General features: G+C 41.4%; 1 protein-coding gene across 1 annotated transcript in view; it reads right to left on the reverse strand.

Moving 5' to 3' along the window:
• Ostm1 (osteoclastogenesis associated transmembrane protein 1) overlaps positions 1 to 17,394 on the reverse strand; it is a 33,666-nt gene that overhangs the window by 7,303 nt on the left and 8,969 nt on the right. The window contains exons 2-3 of the mRNA XM_003466033.5: positions 14,441 to 14,555; positions 1,600 to 1,697 (exon numbers count right to left, since the gene is read on the reverse strand). Of these exons, the coding sequence (XP_003466081.1) occupies positions 1,600 to 1,697; positions 14,441 to 14,555 (213 nt within the window). The remainder of the gene's footprint in view (positions 1 to 1,599; positions 1,698 to 14,440; positions 14,556 to 17,394) is intronic.

The following is a 17,394-nucleotide window of genomic DNA, read 5'->3' on the forward strand; positions in this document are numbered from 1 at the left end:
TCTGACCCGGGCAAGGCGGCTGCAAGCTTCGTCGCTAAGGGGAGAGGCCTGGACGGGGAGGCACACGAGCAAACGTCGGGGGTCTTCTACAGTGTCCTTAGATTTGAAGACACTGCTAAACCAAGACAGCACTAGCCTATGTGCCAAACCACCAACAGGAAGACACCAGATTCCTTCAGTTACCTCATCAGTACGTATCTGCACTTCTCTACCCTGCTCTCACTGAATAAAGAAAATATGTCCCTGCCAGAGCCGACCTCACCAAATTTAGCTGGTTGAGGCAGGACTTTTGTAACAGGAAAAGAAAAGGGGAAAAAAACTGTGGCCCCGTGGAATTCTCCTGTCACAGGGCTCACAATCCAGGCCTTTTGAAAGCTCCAACACTGGATTGTAGCACACGTCTGTAAGCCCAGCACTTGGGGGGCTGGGGCAGGAGGGTCACTGTGAGCGTCAGGCCAGGCCTGGTGCATGATGAGTTCAAGGGCAGCCTGCACAGTGAGACCCTGTCTCAAAAATTCAATAAAAAATAAAATTTGGATTGCAGGTTTATTTCAATCAATTATTACTATGGAGTTCTATTTTGGTCTAGAAAAGAATAACTAGACATTGTTTAATTTTACAAACTGAAAGAAAACTATAGATTCAAATATTTTTAAAACTTTTAAGAGAGAAAGATGTTTAAATTGCCAGATAAGGCAGTGCATGCCTGTAAACCCTACACTTGGGAGGCTGAGGCAGGAAGACCGCTGTGATTCAAGGCCAGTCGGAACTGCATAGCAAGACTGTCTTGAAACAAAAAAGTTTAAATGCAGAAAATGAAACCACAGAAGTACTAAAACAAATTTTAAAAATAATCACTTGTGGAAAAAGCCTTTTTCGTGTGTCAGAAATACCACAGGCCATTTAAATAACTGATAAATCTAACAAAATTAAAATTTTCTTCATGACAAAAGAAAAATACAATAAAAAACAAACCAGGAAGAATGTGCAACCAGCATGACATGAAAAGTGCTCATTTTCTTCATATATATTTCTTAAAACAGTCTCTGAAGTCATCAACTTCCTATTAAGTTGCAGTATCAAAATTCAAAGATCAAAGATAGAGACAATAAAATCTATCAGGTTGAATTCTTGAAGGCTGCCTTGATAGCACGATCCTCAAAGTTATCTTACTAAACAATGCCTTTAAAAGTATATAAAATATATTTTTAAAATATTGAGGCAAAGAGTAAACTTCCTATAGACAGAACCATTCTGTGTTGTAAAATACTTTATATCATACACAAAGTAAAGTATATTACTGCGTTTTAGTTAAATAACTGCATGTCTCAGTTAATGATTTCATATCCACTATCCCAGCGGACCCTCACTACAAAATACTGAAGATAAGCAGAGTAAATATTACTATCCCTACTCTGTAAGTGATTAAATTGAAGTTTTAATGATTTGTAACTAGAAGAAAAACAGAAATACAGATCTATTAAGTCATCTACATCGTAAGGTCTGCACAAATATCAACAATTAATGCTACAAAACTTTAGAATTACACACTGTTCATTCATGTAAGACAGCATTTTCATTTCAAATATATTTAAATACCTGAAGGTTACTCTCAAAGCAGGTCAAGGTTTGATTAAACAGGTTGAGGAAATCTAATGTAGTGTTTGATAATTCTTCACTGTTGTTTGTTAAACAATCTGTTTTTTTAAAAAGAAAAGTACAAACACACGTAAGCAACAATCATCTAGGTACTGTCATTCCGCATCATGTCGTGGTTCTGGGATCAAACCCAAGGCCTTGCACATGCCGGCTACACAGGCCGCCACCTGTCTCCCAGGCTCTCACCGCTGCTTCACACCTAGCATTCCTCCCTCCCACAACAAGAAGGATTCCACGAAAATGTCTCAAGACACTTAAAACATTTCTTTTCCCAATTAAAATTTTTTCTTGAAAATCTTTATCACATACCCACTCAAATAAAATTTAAAGTGACAACCAGGCTTAGACAAAAGGATTACAAGTTCAAACCCAGCCTGGGCAACCTTAACAAGATCCTATCTCAAAATAAAAGAAAAATTTTAAATAGACTGAGGATATAGCTCAATGACTGAGCACTTGCCTAACATTCATGAGGCCCTGGGTTTAATCCACAGCACTACAAACAAACAAACATTTTAAATTGACCTTTAATGGAGAAAAGGGTCTCGATCATGAACACCAGCTATCAAATGTTGCTTTAGTGACGCTATTCGCTAGTAACACTGCTTACCCTACATGTATTTTACCTAATTATGCCATTTTATCCTTGTTCATACCAAGTCCAGTAGTTCTCTTCCAACTTCAATAATGGGTCAATTTGTACATGACACGGTAATTTAATTTGCTCTTTCTATACTATGCATTGAGAGTACAAAATTTTGCCTAAAATAGTGACAAACGGGGCTTCCAGTGAAGTCTGGAAATAATTAGAATTGTTTTACATGCTCTTGTGAATCTTACAGAACTGACATTCTTCTGTAACTTGCTGCTCCTGCCCGACAGTGGCTCATTTGTTCTTCTCATCGTCTAAGTGTGAACATGCCACACTTTCCCCCACTCCCCTTGAGCGGGAACCTGCTTGTCACCTTCTCCTCCAGTGCAGGCTGACTGCCTGGCTTCAGAGCCCAGAATCTGGATCAGAGCTGGATAGTGGCCAAGCATCTCTATCTCGTTCCTCAAACCCTTGTCCTCTTTTCTGTCCACATACCCACAAATTCCCACTGCTTTCTTTACTCTTCGTTCTGATTACAGAATACTACTACAAAAAATTCTAAAGTGAAGGAACCTGATCAAACGCACGCTTTCTGATCTCGAGGTCATGACACAATCGCATAGAGGGTCTCTGTGTTCTAGTCCTCGGCCCTGTTTGTGTCCTCCTTAATTTCAACACGTACTTTATATCACGTTCACCTGGCTCAGACAATCATAGCCACTGACAGGCTCTTTCTTAACGGGACGCGGAGGAAGCAGTCACTGGACAGCCCAGGAGAACGGTGGCAAAGCAAACAACCTGATGAGTGGCGGACGCAGCTGGTGCAGTGCGGCGTGCAGCGCGGTTCAGCTTTGGGAGGCGGAGGCGGAGGGTCAGTTCAGACCACCTGGGCCACACAGACAGTTCACGGCCAGCCCAAACTAACGAGGCTTTGTCACAAACACAACACAACGTGACACAAGAAGGAGAATAAGAGACACTCAATTAAAGCTGGGTGACACTAGACAGGACAGTAAAGGACAGCCCACGTGTCACGGGAAGGCCAGCCACGGCAGTTACAGCAGGGGGAGCTGACACAGGCTGCCGTGTCCAAGTACTACGTCTACACGGGGAACTCAGTTACTCACTGAGCTGTCGCAATGCTTCTGAGAGACAGTAGCATCATGACTTCCATTGGAAAATAGAGGACAGATGGTTAGAGAAATTAAGGCGGCTGCCCCAAGACGTAAAACTGATTAACAGAATGCTGGATTGGGCCTCAGCCTGAATCTTGAACCTGCACTTTCAAATGCTGCAAAATGAACAAAACATTCATGTCTACATTTTAAGCCAGCAAAACGTTTAAGCCTCACAGCCACACATGCCTTGGCTCCTGCCTCCAGCACCCAGCGACATCTTACCCCACAAGGATTCAGGCATTCCTCAGCTGGTCAGAGTGGGCACCGACATGAAACCTAAACCTGGTGACCAGGGCAGCGGCAACTAGCATTTTAAGACTCCTGTCTAGAAATATCTCTCCCTCTGGGTGGGGGAACTACGGGCACTGTGCCTCCAGAAGCAAGCTGGAATAGCCTGGTCACCATTACCACCCCACTGCACCCCTGCCCGTGTGCACCAGGGTACAGTGCTCTCCTGCTGAACCTACTCCTGGATTCTCTTCCCCTGGAACTCATGTACTTGGGCCGGGGATATAGCTCCACGGCACAAGTGCCTGCCTGGCAAGTGCAAGGTCCTGAGTTCGATTCCCGGCGCCCTTTGCGGGGGGCGGGGTGGGGGGGGAGGGGAGGAACTCACATACTCTACATTCTCTGCAGCTTTATCTTCCCAAAGAACAGGAATCTCATTCAATTAAAGTACTACCAAAACAGATTTACTGGGAGTCCCTTTTAATGCGAGCTTAACACCGTCATGAAACAGCCTGGAATTCGTAGGTATGAGGCAGAGCAGGTATAGATAAAAAGAAACACAACTACACACATGCAGGATATTATCAGTGTATCAGGCTACCGCGTTTGAGAAGGTTTTCAGTTTTTGTGGTTGACGGCTTGCAGGAAGTTGAGGAAGCTCGAATTCATCCACATGTAACCTTACAACACCGCACCACGTCACAACTGACACACCGTGTACGGGGAGAGGAGTGTGTCTCCCCGCGTGGCCTACAGTGACACCAAGCGCACTGACACGAGGCAGCAGCATGTGACGTGAGATAAGCCAGGCACACACACTTAAATACTGCGTGGTTTCCTTACATGAGACACTCAAAATACATACACACACACACACACACACACACACACACACACGCACATATAGATACGTAAAAAGAGAACGAGAAGGGCAGACAGAAGATAGATAAATAGGAAGCAGGGAAAAGTTCAAGCAATTCCTCAAATTATCGACTGTTTCAAAACTATTTTATGAGTATGTGCTAATTTGTTTCATCTATACCACTAGTTTCTGTCTGTTCACAGAAGCTTCGTTTGTCCTTTTGTTTGTTTCTTCCTTGTCAGAGAAAGTCTCCTTGTGTGTGCCTTGGACTCTGAATGACACTGGGGTCATTCCTTTAAAGTCACGATCCACCGTGTACTGACTGCTGTTATTCTCTAGTTATTTCGTTACGAAATTTCGTTTTATGTTTTTCACAGAATGTTTTTTATACATTCTTTATTAATATTTACATGTATTATATTAAGAAAGCAATTTCTTCTATGCAAGATATATAAATTACAGTATTTATAAAAAAAGATTCTCTACAGTATTTATAAAGAAAGATTCTCTGAAGAACATAAGGACTCAATTTCTTGTATTTTACTGATTGTCATTTACTTTTAGCTTAAAATAATTTGAAAATTAAACTAAAGGGTAATGTAAACTGGTCAGCTAGCTAAGTACTGTATTAATGCAGTACCAAAGTTTTTTCTGTACTTGTTGGGGTAGTGCTATAAGGGCATCAAGGAGTTCAAGTGTGTAATTGGGTTAAAGTGTCATTGTTAAAGAGCCCCAACTTCCCGATTCAAAATAAAATCCAGTAAATTCCTTTTACTCTTTTGCAGAAACTGAGAGCACGAGATTAGAAAGAGTGAGGAGCTATGCATTTTAGAAACGGGTATCTGAGCAAATATTAGTAATAACAAAGCTTCCCATGAGCACTAAGTGAAGTGGTCTTAGGAAGTTTCCTGTCTCAGATAATCAGTGGAGCCCTGCAGAGGACAGATTAGCACAGCTCCTGCTCAGCAAGGGCTCCGGCTCCTGCTTCCGCTTGAGAGACACTCGTAATGTGGTAAGGACCCAAGCCAGGACCTTGCATACTAACCTACTAAAGCATCCTAATAGGAATTATGTGCCCTTAAATATAGGATTTGGCATCTATTAGCAGTTTATATAAAGAACTTGGCTGTTTTCAAAACTACTTTTATAGAAAACACACAATCACTAATTCCTGAAAAATAGGTCGTTTCAGAAAATACAGAATTAACTTGGGAACTCTGTAATCATGTTTAAAAAGAAAACTAAGATATTTTAAATTATAAGATGCAAATAAATGACTCTAGCACTTAGTAAATTTCCAGCTAAATAAATTATTGGAACAAATTCTGGTTTACTAACCTTCTTAACCAGTAAGTTTTACTGTTGAGTTTTCAATTATCAAGACATAAGTTATATATATACACTAATTTAAAGTTAATTTTCTTTGAATCATCAGAATCATGCAATAGTTCAATAGCATCATAAATGATTACCCGAGTCACTGTAGATATGGGTTACTCAAAAAAAAAAAAAAAAAAGAGTGGGTTTTCAATATGTAAGACAAAATATCTCATTTATTTTGGGGTTCCTCTTGTTACAACAGCACTTCACGTGCACATTGTTCACCACAGAGCTAAGATGGTTTTACAATAAAGCCGCCTATGGTTTCATCAAATCTGGTCACTCTACTAACTACTCAACCGTAGGATGGACAAGATAACCAACAAGGGGCTCGGCAACAAGACTATCTCTCGGCCAACACCACCTCCCTAGTGACGGGTTTTAATGCTTTACAGGAGATGCACCTTCCTCCCCTTCTCTACTTCTAACGGTCACTCTCCACTAGGAAAACTAGCTTGCATTTTATGAGTACTGTGAGGAGGAAGTATGTGGTTCTTAAAATTTCTTTTGACTTTGCATCAATATCCAACAACTCACTTCCTACAGAGACTAACACCATTCAAAGACAGGAATTCTAAAGAATAACAAAAGGGCTACATGGAGGGCGCTCTCTCCTCTATTTAATTCCTAGCTTTCTTTTCACTAAACAGAACTGCAGAAACTAAGTGCCAACCCTATTTCAAGCTACATCAAGCAAAGTGAAAAGGAAGCTTTGGGTACTGTATAAATTTTAATAATGTTCTTTATAATAATTCTTTATCTTTTATGTTTTTCAATAATACCACATTTCAAGTCTCACCTAGTGGTGTAAATACAGTCAAGTATCACTTGACAACAGGGCCACGTCCTGAGCAGTGCCTTGTCAGGTGGCTCCTCGTGTGCGGGCATGACAGAGTGGACTTACACAAACCTGGACAGTAGCTACTGCACTCCTGGGAAGTCAGGCAGAGCCTGCTGCTCCTGGACTACAAGCCTGTACAGCATGCTACTGTACTCAACCCTAAAACCCGACAGTAAACGTGTGTGTAAACACACATCCAGGCTGGGCTTGGTGGCACATGCCCATAATCCCAGCACTTGGGAGGCTCGGGCAGGAGCACCGCTCCAGGCCAGCCTGGCTACAAAGTAAGATCAAGGGCAGCCTCAACTCTATATGAAATTCTGTCTCACAAACAAAACAAAACAAAACAAAACAAAACAAAACAAAACAAAACAAAACACTCCCCACCACCACCAACAACAAAAAACACGTCCGAACACTAAAAATGCACAGTAAAATACAGCACAAAAGGTAAAAAATGGCACCTGCAGGGGTGCTCACTATGAACCGAGCCTGCAGGACTACAGGCTGTGCTGGGCAAGTCGGTGGCCTTAGGTGGTTAGTGAGTGTGGAGGCTGGTTAGTGAGCACCTATTACTACACTGTTACTAGAGTACTACAGTATAGTGATCGTGTAGCAATAATACTACACACTTAGGCTATACTACATTTAGAACTTTTTTTCAACAAAAACAATCATGTTGAAAAACTTAAATTTTTTATCTTTTGGTCTCTTTTGTAATTACCTTTCGCTTAACTGTGTCTGGATCCACTGGTCATCTGGACAGAAATATTTTCCTTCTTTTTAAAGTGTCTTCCATTCCTTCTGTGCTTGTAGGTGTGTATGTGGGGTTTTCCTGGGCAATGAACCCAGTGTCACACACATGCAGAGCCAACCCCTGGCTCACTACCTTCCTCTCTCTAGAGCCTTATCTGATAGGCTTTTTTCTATTTTAACTATTTCTTTATTTTACTTCTTAAATTTTTTTTGTTAAAATCTAAAGCACAAATGCAAACATTAGTCCAGGACTACACTGGTCACAATCATTAATATGACTGCCTTTCACCTGCACATCTGTCACCCAGTGTACTGCCTGCAGGCCATAAGCGGACCCAACTCAATTTCTTCACCCGCATCTTGTTAAGGACAGGCTGTCTGGAGGACAGAAGTTCCTCTTCAGGTGGGCCAATCAGAACGTGCTGGATCTAGGGGGCTACCAGAGTGGCGGTCAGACACCCTGCACTGCACTGTAATTCTACTGGCATCCTATATGACAAACCTCCTAACTCCATGACAGTTGGCCACTGCCATGATGGCCACTGGAGAGAACCACAAAATTTCCCTCCTTCCAAGAAAACACACGAGTATTCCTCTCCTTTATTTTGCATATCCCTGGTTCCTCATTTTTATCCTATGGCTGACCTGCCTGACCTCCAAGGTTTGAGAAACTGATTTGCAAGTTTATTTCTGTCTCCAATTCTTGGCCAAAAATAAAACTCTCTTTCGCTACCAATCGGAGCAGGATTTTATGTATTGGTTCCGTGATTCTTAGAGGGAAAAAAGACCTGGACTGGAGTAAAAAGCCACTCATACATCTGTCTCTCCGGAAGCTCTTCAGGCGCAGTGACAATCACGGGGCTGCCATGCCCTGGATCAGTGATGACTAACCTTCCAGAGCTTTCAAAGGTACCAAGCAGCCTCCCGAGACTCACGTGCCCCAGCTTACCACAGCCCTAGACAGTGACACCTTCTTCTCTAGGCAGCCTGGGGATCTGCTGGAGGCTGTTTGTGACAGTTAAATTTTTTTCCCACAAGTAGGACTACATTCTAGAACCATGATTGGGCTGGGGATGTGGCACAGCAGCACAGTGCCTCACGGTGCTCAGTCCCTGAGTTTGATTCCGGACCAAAAAAAAAGATAAAATAATGATAAAAAATACAGTACAGTAAGTACCAGGGACACAGTCATATTGCTGTCAAGTATTATGCACGATACATAATTACATGCACTACTTTTTTAATATAAATGGCAGCAAAATAGCTTTCGGGTGTTCACCTCACCATCACCACAAAAATGTGAGTAATGTGCTGAGTCACGACCACTATAGTACAAGGAATTTTTCACCTGTTAGCATCTTACAGGGTCGGGGCTGGGGATTCAGCTCAGCGGCATAAGCGCCTGCCTTGCAAGTGTGAGGTCGTGAGTTCGATCCCTGGTGCAGATAAAAAACAAAAAAGACAAAAAAAAAAAAAAAATCTTACAGGATCTTCTCTGCACATGTAGTCTGCTGCTGAATGAAATGTCACTGTGTAGCATATGACTGCACATTCCCCAAAATTCATGTGCTGACAATTTTTTTTCGGCAGGTCTATGCTGTCCAGTCTGGCCTTGAACTCTTTTTAACAAGCAAGCCTTGTCCCTTAGCCTCCCAAATAGCACTACAGAAGAGATACACGTAACATCTAAAATATTATAATTATACAAAATTTTTTATATTATGGAGATTATAATCTATATATGTAATTTATATAATATAAATTGTATATAACATTTATAATAATTATACACTATTATAATTACATAAAGTATTTACAAGTATTATATAACATATAGAGCATTTATATAATAGAATATATAAATTGTTATATATGATTTATATACTATAGTAGATCAACTGGATATATATCTATTTAATAGATATATAAAACATATGTATATGTGTATAAATAAGATTTTTGGCACTGGAGCTTCAACCCAGGGCCTCTGGCACACTTAGGCAACCACTCTTCCCACTGAGCTGCACCCCACCCCCTATTTGGTATTTTGTTGAGGAACACTAATCAGAACCAGAGAGGGACAGAGCTGCTGTGACAAACCTCTAAATAGCGGAAGGAGGGACGGGCAGAGGCAGGGAGGACTGTGAAAGGAAGAAGCCTGTATTGTTGAGAATGATCATCAAGTCCAATTCCAGTGAGGGCTCAGAAGAGGAGAGCTGTAGAGAAAGCTTCAGTCTTACAGATTTTGTACACAAACATGCAGGTTGCAAACAAAACACTGGTAGAAATACGGACAGTAAAGGCTGTTCTGTTGAAGTCCTAGAAATAAGTAATACCTTACTGGAAATGTGAGGAAAGGACACAAGTGTTAAAAAGTAGCAAAGAACTCAGCAGAATTATGCTCTGTCTTACTGTTTTATGAAAAGCAGAATTTAAGAGCAACAAACTAGGATGCTCGATGGAAGAAGTCTCTTAGCAAAGGGCTCACGATGGCTGTTCATAGTAAAACGGGAGAAGAGACAAAAAAGCTAATGCGGAATTTACAGTCAAAACGGAAGTAGAGCGGAGACAGCTGGAAAATTCTCAGCCTGGCCATATGCAGAGTGTATGTGGGTGTGAGCAAACTGATACAGAGGTTAGTCAGGAAGACAAGGGGAGAATCACCTGGACAGCAGTTCCAAGACCTTCAGGCTGCATCTTCCACAGGAGACTCTGGTGCCAGGGCCCTGAAGGCAGAGCACGCTCAAGGGCAGCCCCAGTGAGAGCTGCAGGTGTAACGCCCAAGCAGTCTCGAGCCTCTGATGCCTGAGCTCCCCGCACAGTGCTTTTAGCTGCCTCAACAGCGGCTCCAGTAGGCCCAGGGGCAGCACGGGCAACTGCCCCATGAGGGACAGCCTATAACGCTGGGCGGCACCTATGCAACGCCAACTCAGCAGGGATGCATGTTCAAACTCTGGAGGCACGGCCACCTCCACTTAGGACAGCCTTGAGGGTCAGGCAAAGAGATCCCACAGGATGCGGATGCTGCCGCACTCCTTGTGGATCAACCCCAGTGGCGCTATGGGAGCAGCAGAGCACCCCTGACAAAGCGACACAGTTGAGCTGTGCGACAGAACCACCAGTCTCCACTCGAACTGTGATCCTGGCCACCAGCGAGAGGCTGGACACAGCAATGACTAGAGGACCAGGAGGCTGCTCCACTGCCAACACGCCAGACCAGCATGGGACCTCAGACTGGGAAGGCAGAGAACGAGGCTCTGACAAGAACAGCCTGCAAAGCTGAAGGCTGGAGCCACCCAGAGCTTTGGGGACTCAGGTGCCAGCGTGTCTAACTGCGGGACGTAGAGTCAAAGACTATGCTAAAACGTCGATTTATTATTATTTGGTTCATCAAGTTTCGGATTCCCTGGAGACTGTACCCCTTTCTTTTTTCCTACTGGCCTCTTTTGGAACAGGAATCTCCTGTGCTGGTCCCACCACTGCATTCTGGAAACCTGTCACTTGTGTGCTGTCGTCAGGCTCACAACTGCAGAGTGATCTGCCGCAGGATGCAGCGTATCTTTGAGTCTCACCCACGTTTGACTGAGACATTTAGATGAAACTTTGAATTTAAAAGCTGATGCTACACACATTAAGACTTTTGGGACTACTGAGATGGAATGAATGTACTATATTTGCGTCTGACAAGGACATATATTTGTGGGCAGGCAGACAGGAATGCTGTGGTCTTCTGTGTTCCCCCAGTTCATGTGTTAAAATTCAGCGGTGCCAGGCATGGTGGCACACACCTGTAACCCCAGCACTCGGGAGGCTGAGGCAGGTGGATCGTTGCCAATTCAAGACCAGCCAGGGCTACAAAGTGAGCCCAAGGCCAGCCTGAACTGCACAGTGAGTGAGACCCTGTCTCAAGAGACAAAAATACATGTAAATTCAATGGGCGATGTCCTAGCAGCATCAAGTGGAGGGGCTTTGGGGTAAGATGTAGATTACTTGCCTAGTGCATGAGGCCTTTGGTTTGATTCCCGTATATATATGAACTTGAAGTGGATTTGAAATGAAAAAGGAAAAGGGAGGGGCTTCTGAAGGTGTGAGGTCACAAAGGCTCCCCTCCTGGGAGTGGGACAAGGCCCCCACAAAGGAAGCTTCACGCGCAGCTTTGTCATTGCTAACTTTCTCATACGCGCAGACACAGCAGTGGCCCTTTCGCCCTTTCTGTCCCTTTTGCCAGGTGAGGAAAGAAGACAGTGCCATCTTTGAGGAACAGCACTTCAGCAGCCACTACACCTGTCAGTGTCCTGATCGGGGACTTCCGGCCTCCAGAACTGTGAGAAGTAAGTTTCTGCTGTTTATAAATTAGCTCATCTATGATATTCTGTTATAGCGCCACAAACTAAGGTAGCCCCTTTAATTCATTTGAGAATATTTTTACCTCTATAATTACAGTTTTGCATTTAGTACTATAAGAAAAGAGAAAGGAATAGACTTTTCATATCAAAAGACACTTTCTGCTAGACGCGGTGTACACACCTATAATTCAGGTACTTAGGAAACTGAGGTAGGAAAGTCTCCAAGTTTGAGGCCAATCGGGGAAACTCAGTAAGATCCTGTCCTAAACTAAACTAAACTAAAATTGAATGGAGATACAGCTCAATGGTTAAGTACTTTCAAGCAGATATGAAGCCCTGGATTTAATTTCCAGTTGGCAGGTCGATGGGGATTACTGGTCTTTGTTCTCTTTCGTAATTTTTTTTTTTCCATTTTTATTTGTAGGTACTAGACTAAAAAAAAGATGTCTCGTGTAGGGGCCAGGGATTTAGCTCAGTGGCATAAGCACCTGCCTAACAAGCAGGAAATCATAAATTCAAGCATTGGTACCAAAAAAAATTTTTTTTCTAATGTTGGCATCAGTTAGCTATGTGTCTGCAAATTTAAAAATTACAGCATTAGAAAAAGGTAAAAGAAAACTGGGTTAACTGATCAATCTTTTTTTGTGTTAAATAAAATGGCAACTAATTCAAAAACTTATTTCTGAATATTTACACTATGCTTTTTGTACATACATTTAAATTTTTACCATGACCTGATTGTCTTCTTCCATTTTATTAAAAGAGAAAACAGACTTCCTTACACATTTTGAAAGGCTAAACTAGTACGATGGTGCATACCCATAATCTTAGCACTAAAAACTGAAGCAAGAGGATTGCCATGAATTGGAGGCCAGCCTGGGCTACACAGTGAGTTCAAGGACAGCGAGAGCTACATAAGATCCCGTCTCAAAAAAAAAAAAGAGAGTGATTTAAAAAAGCAATGATTATATAGGTAGAAAGTTGATTGTTTTTAAAGAGAATAAGTTAGCACAGATCCAACAAAATCAACTGGTAAAGCCATGGTTGCATGAGATCCTGACGTGCCAGGGACACAGCAGAGCTTCCTAACACGCACAGGCCCAGCCTCAGGGGGGCGGGGAGGCAGGGTGCTCCATGCTTATGTTTTAGCACTGCTGAAGGATGACATCAGAAAATGTACAATTTCACTTTAAAATTTTTTTTCACATTATATAGGACTAGATATCTGGTATTTAGGGAAAAACGCGTACTTTAACACTTTTATTTTTAGTAAAAGATTAGACTTTCTGCCATATGAAATATGTCTGCAGTATAAAAGTTAAACTTCAGTAGGTCTAATTTGAATGTATTTATATTTCTTTACATGGGAGACACCAATGAATCTGTGAGGTGGCAGCATAAAAAACAGTACAAAAACCAAAGGCTCAATGCCAGAACACGTGCTTAGCTTTCTCAAAGCCTTCACTCAACCCCTCTGTATGAAAAAAAAATTAGCCTTCACTTATAAAAACGTATACTCAGATGAGCAATCATAAAGCCTTGGGTGCAGTTCTAGACCCTCATCTACAGCTTTTTCATATTCTGTCATCCTCCTCACATCTCTCTGGGCTTATTGGGAAGCTCAAAATTTAGGTAGGGGTTATAAAAAAAACGTAACTTGGGAAATTACAAAAAGTGGTTGACGTGTTAGTCACACACTTAGCTTCCATTTTTTCCTCCTTTTCTCGTGTTACCAATATCTCACTACATCTTAGGAGACTATGCTTTAAGTAAGAAAGCTTTATTAAATTTTGTATTTTTAAAATGACCTGAGTAATTATTTAGATTTTTCAGAAAAATTTCTTCTTACCTTCATTAAATACGTATGCAAAAAGCATCTGACATGCTTCCACGTAATTTGATAAAGATTATAGTTAAAGTGATTATTTAGTAAGACAGTCTATTGGCTTCCTTGGTAAGACTTATAAATATATCTTTCTCTCTAAATTATAAAAATGGGAAGGTAAAAATACCTAGCAGTATTCAAAACATACCTGAATTTGAAATAATGATTTAACTTTGTCCAACGAATATCTGAAAGGATATTTTATTACACAGAAACAAACCTACAAGCTGGTAAAACAGGTATTACACCCCGTCAACATGTGGCATATTATAAACATCGTAACTATTACATTAAAGTCAACATTTCTTAAACATTATGTGCTAGGGATGAAGCTAGGTGCTTTTATACAATTTCTTTCACTTTTAAAACAACCATTTAAATAGGTTCCAATATTACCACCAACTTAAAAATGAGGAAACTGAAGTTCCAAGAGGCAGTTATTTGCCCAAAACCTGACAGCTGGTAAGTAGTAGAACTTACAATCAAATCCATGCCTGACTTGAAAGCTCATCTCATTAATGCTTACAGCTTTCTGATGTTCAGTATTTGCCCAAGGAGTTACCACTGATCCCCTACAGTGCTAACAGCAGTGCACCTCAACTTAGTACAAAAAACATTACCTAGCTTCAAAGAGTCTACACTTCACTAAAATGAACTCTGCTATCTATACTACTGAATCACAACTGAAACATGAAAATGAAAGAAATACTTACTTGCACAATTTGCCTCTTGCCATGTGGCATTAAAAAACTCCGAGAGAATCACAACTACTTGCATTCTATCTGCCATTAAGAGACTTCTGGCACAACTCTGACTTTCTGAAGTATTCTGCAACAAAAGAAGATAGAAAAATACAATCTGAGTATTTTCCGATTTCCAGTTAACAACTTGAGAGACTAACCTTTTAAAAAGTTAAAATATTCATTATAAATGCTTTAAGATTTTACCTGCTATGATCAGATAATGATGGCATTAAAAAGTGTTAAACAGAGGTGGTAAATAATTGTAAAGGTAAATTGTGAAAAACAGTAAAATAGGGTTAATGTTAAAAACTGATAAACTAAAAATGGTAAATTATTAAATTTTTTTAAAAAATTTTTTTGTACTGAGAATTGAACTCATGACCTTGTATTTGCCAGGCAGATGCTGTGTCACTGAGCTGTATCTCTGGCCAAAAATGTGAAATAAATTAGTAGATAACATTTATTGGTATAAAGTTCACCTGCAGAGGAAGAGGAAGAAAATCTTACTTCTTAACTAAGTATTTGCTGTCACAGTAAATCTCTACTTCAGTCCAAATGCCTGCATAACACAACTCTTCTTATGCACAGGAAAACATTCTATTACACTATGCACCAAATACAGAAGTAATTATCTCTGTATAATGAAAATGTGGCAATTTTTATTTTCCCTTTTGTTTCTCTTATGCTGTCTAAATTTTTCATTTACATTTACTTTTTAAATGTTGGGTAAATGATCACAAATTGTTTGGCTTTATCTTTTGGGTAATTTTTGGTTCAAAATCTTATAATCCACAAGAAAACCCATAATACATCCAGGTAGCACCCAGTTAGTACGGAGATTTTTTAAAAAATGCTTTAGACAGATAAAGCCCAATGCCTAAACTATTTGTTTCTTTATTTTTGCCTACACTATTTAATCCCTTTGCCCGCAGGCCTTCATTCTGTCAAGGCTATTGAACTGTTACTGTTTACCGAGCACTAACATAATCCTCGAGTTTCGAGGCTGAAACTCCCATGTATACTCAGCTATAACGTATATGAGAATGCCATTAGCAGTGAGGCTTCAACCACCTCCCTGAAGACAGACAGGGAATTACGCAGTGTGATCCCTGTCAGTGCATGTTCCCGGAGGAAGAACTGACCAGTCACATGCGGTGACAAAGGAAGCAAGGCGAACTTCAAAGAAGAAGGCTCTCTTTAAAACACTGCTGACGTTCATGTCGGAAAGATTACCCTCTTTGTGGCTTACCACCCTCTCAGTAAAAGGTGAATTTAAATGAATGCTTACTTTCAAAACAGTGGGCTGAACAAAACATTTTGAAAGATCTTTGTTGGAATTATCTCCAGGGCAATACAATTGTAGAAGAAAATTTATCTTATTACTTTGTAAACAGAGCTTGGCCAAGGAATTAGACAAATGCAGGTCACAGATCATTTATGTTGGCAGCTGACCTAACCTCTCTAAGGTTCAATTTCACAATCATGGCTCATATAGCTAGTAGTAAATGAAAGAAGAGGTCCAGGGTTAAAGCACTATGGTACAGCTTGCGGCATGCACTCGCCCCTGGGTTCAGGCCCTCCCACACACACAAATTAACACATATTAATCACTCTGCATACTGTCTGACGTACAGTAACTGACATGAGAACTGGCTATCTTGTTGCTAACCCAGAGCACTCTAAGTGGGTGTATCTGAGTCAGTATACCCATTACTTAAGTTGCATCTTGACAACCAGATGACTGGTTCGTGAAAAAATCAGTGCAGGACATCCCGAAAGATGGCAGAGGGTGAAGAGCAGAGAAAGCCTCTCTGAGAGTTGGTGTCCAGATGCTGCAAGAAGAGAAGGGAAGTGGGTCCCCAGGTCACAACAACGATCTGAACCAAGAACGGAAGCCACAGGGACAGGGAAGAAAGAGACCTGAGTGAAGAGGAGGTGGCAAGCAGCACCTTCTCCCTGAGCCCTGACTCGCTGCGTGGTAATGGCAGCTTGAACCTGGATGCTTGATGCCTACTAGCAACCCCAGAGGCCTCCACAGAGAAATGTACCAGTAGAACAGAACATTGGCCATACTGAACTGAGGTGGCTGGTGAGTTATTTGCGTTCAGATGTTCCCCGGGAGAGAGCAATTAGCTGGTAACCACCCTGGAGAGGGGCCAACCGTAGAATTCACAGCAGCTATCAGATGGCTTCCTCTAGCAGCACCAGTGTCAGGGCGAAGCAGAAGCCAGTTCAAATCAGCAGGAGTTCAAGGCAGTTCAAGTCCGCAGGAGGTCAAGACGCCAAGTCCAAGTCAGCAGAGGGGTACTCAGAGCACTGCAGGCTCAACAAATCAGGTTTCAGCCGCACTGCCAGAAACCAGCCTGAACTTCAGGGCGCTAAAGCTGCAGGCTTGCTGGGATTGTCCAGGAACCTGCTGTAAATCTACAGCTGGCTTGCTGGGATTAGTCACCATGGATTCTGACCTCTGGCCACTTTATCAACAGTAGCAGAGATATGCATTGAAGTGGAAATTATTTTTCTTATCTTTTTTCTTCTCTTGCTTTTGCTTTGTTTTTCTTGACTGCTTCTGTTTTTATGAGTATGAACACTTACTAGTCTTTCGTTGTTGCTCTGTTCTTAGTTTTTATTTCTTCCTTCGTGGTTCCTGTCTTCTTCCACAGCTTCCCGAAGTTTGTAGAGCTCTTTGTCTTCCAGCCTTGCTTCTAATCTCTTCCTGTTCTTCTATTTCTCTATTTTTATACCTAACTCCTTTTAAACTTTTGTTCCTGAGGGTAAAACTGCCATACGGAGGACATATTTACTATATACAATTTTCTGGTTTGTTTTAAATTTTGTTATATAACCACAAATCTAGTTCATACAATTAAAGGTGGCAAACTAATAGCTGCCACAGTTTGTCATTTTTTTGGCTCTGTTTGATG

This window comes from Cavia porcellus, unplaced genomic scaffold, assembly GCF_034190915.1.
Source record: "Cavia porcellus strain 051 isolate PalLab524CR breed Dunkin Hartley unplaced genomic scaffold, mCavPor4.1 scaffold_7, whole genome shotgun sequence".
Taxonomy (NCBI): Eukaryota; Metazoa; Chordata; class Mammalia; order Rodentia; family Caviidae; genus Cavia; species Cavia porcellus.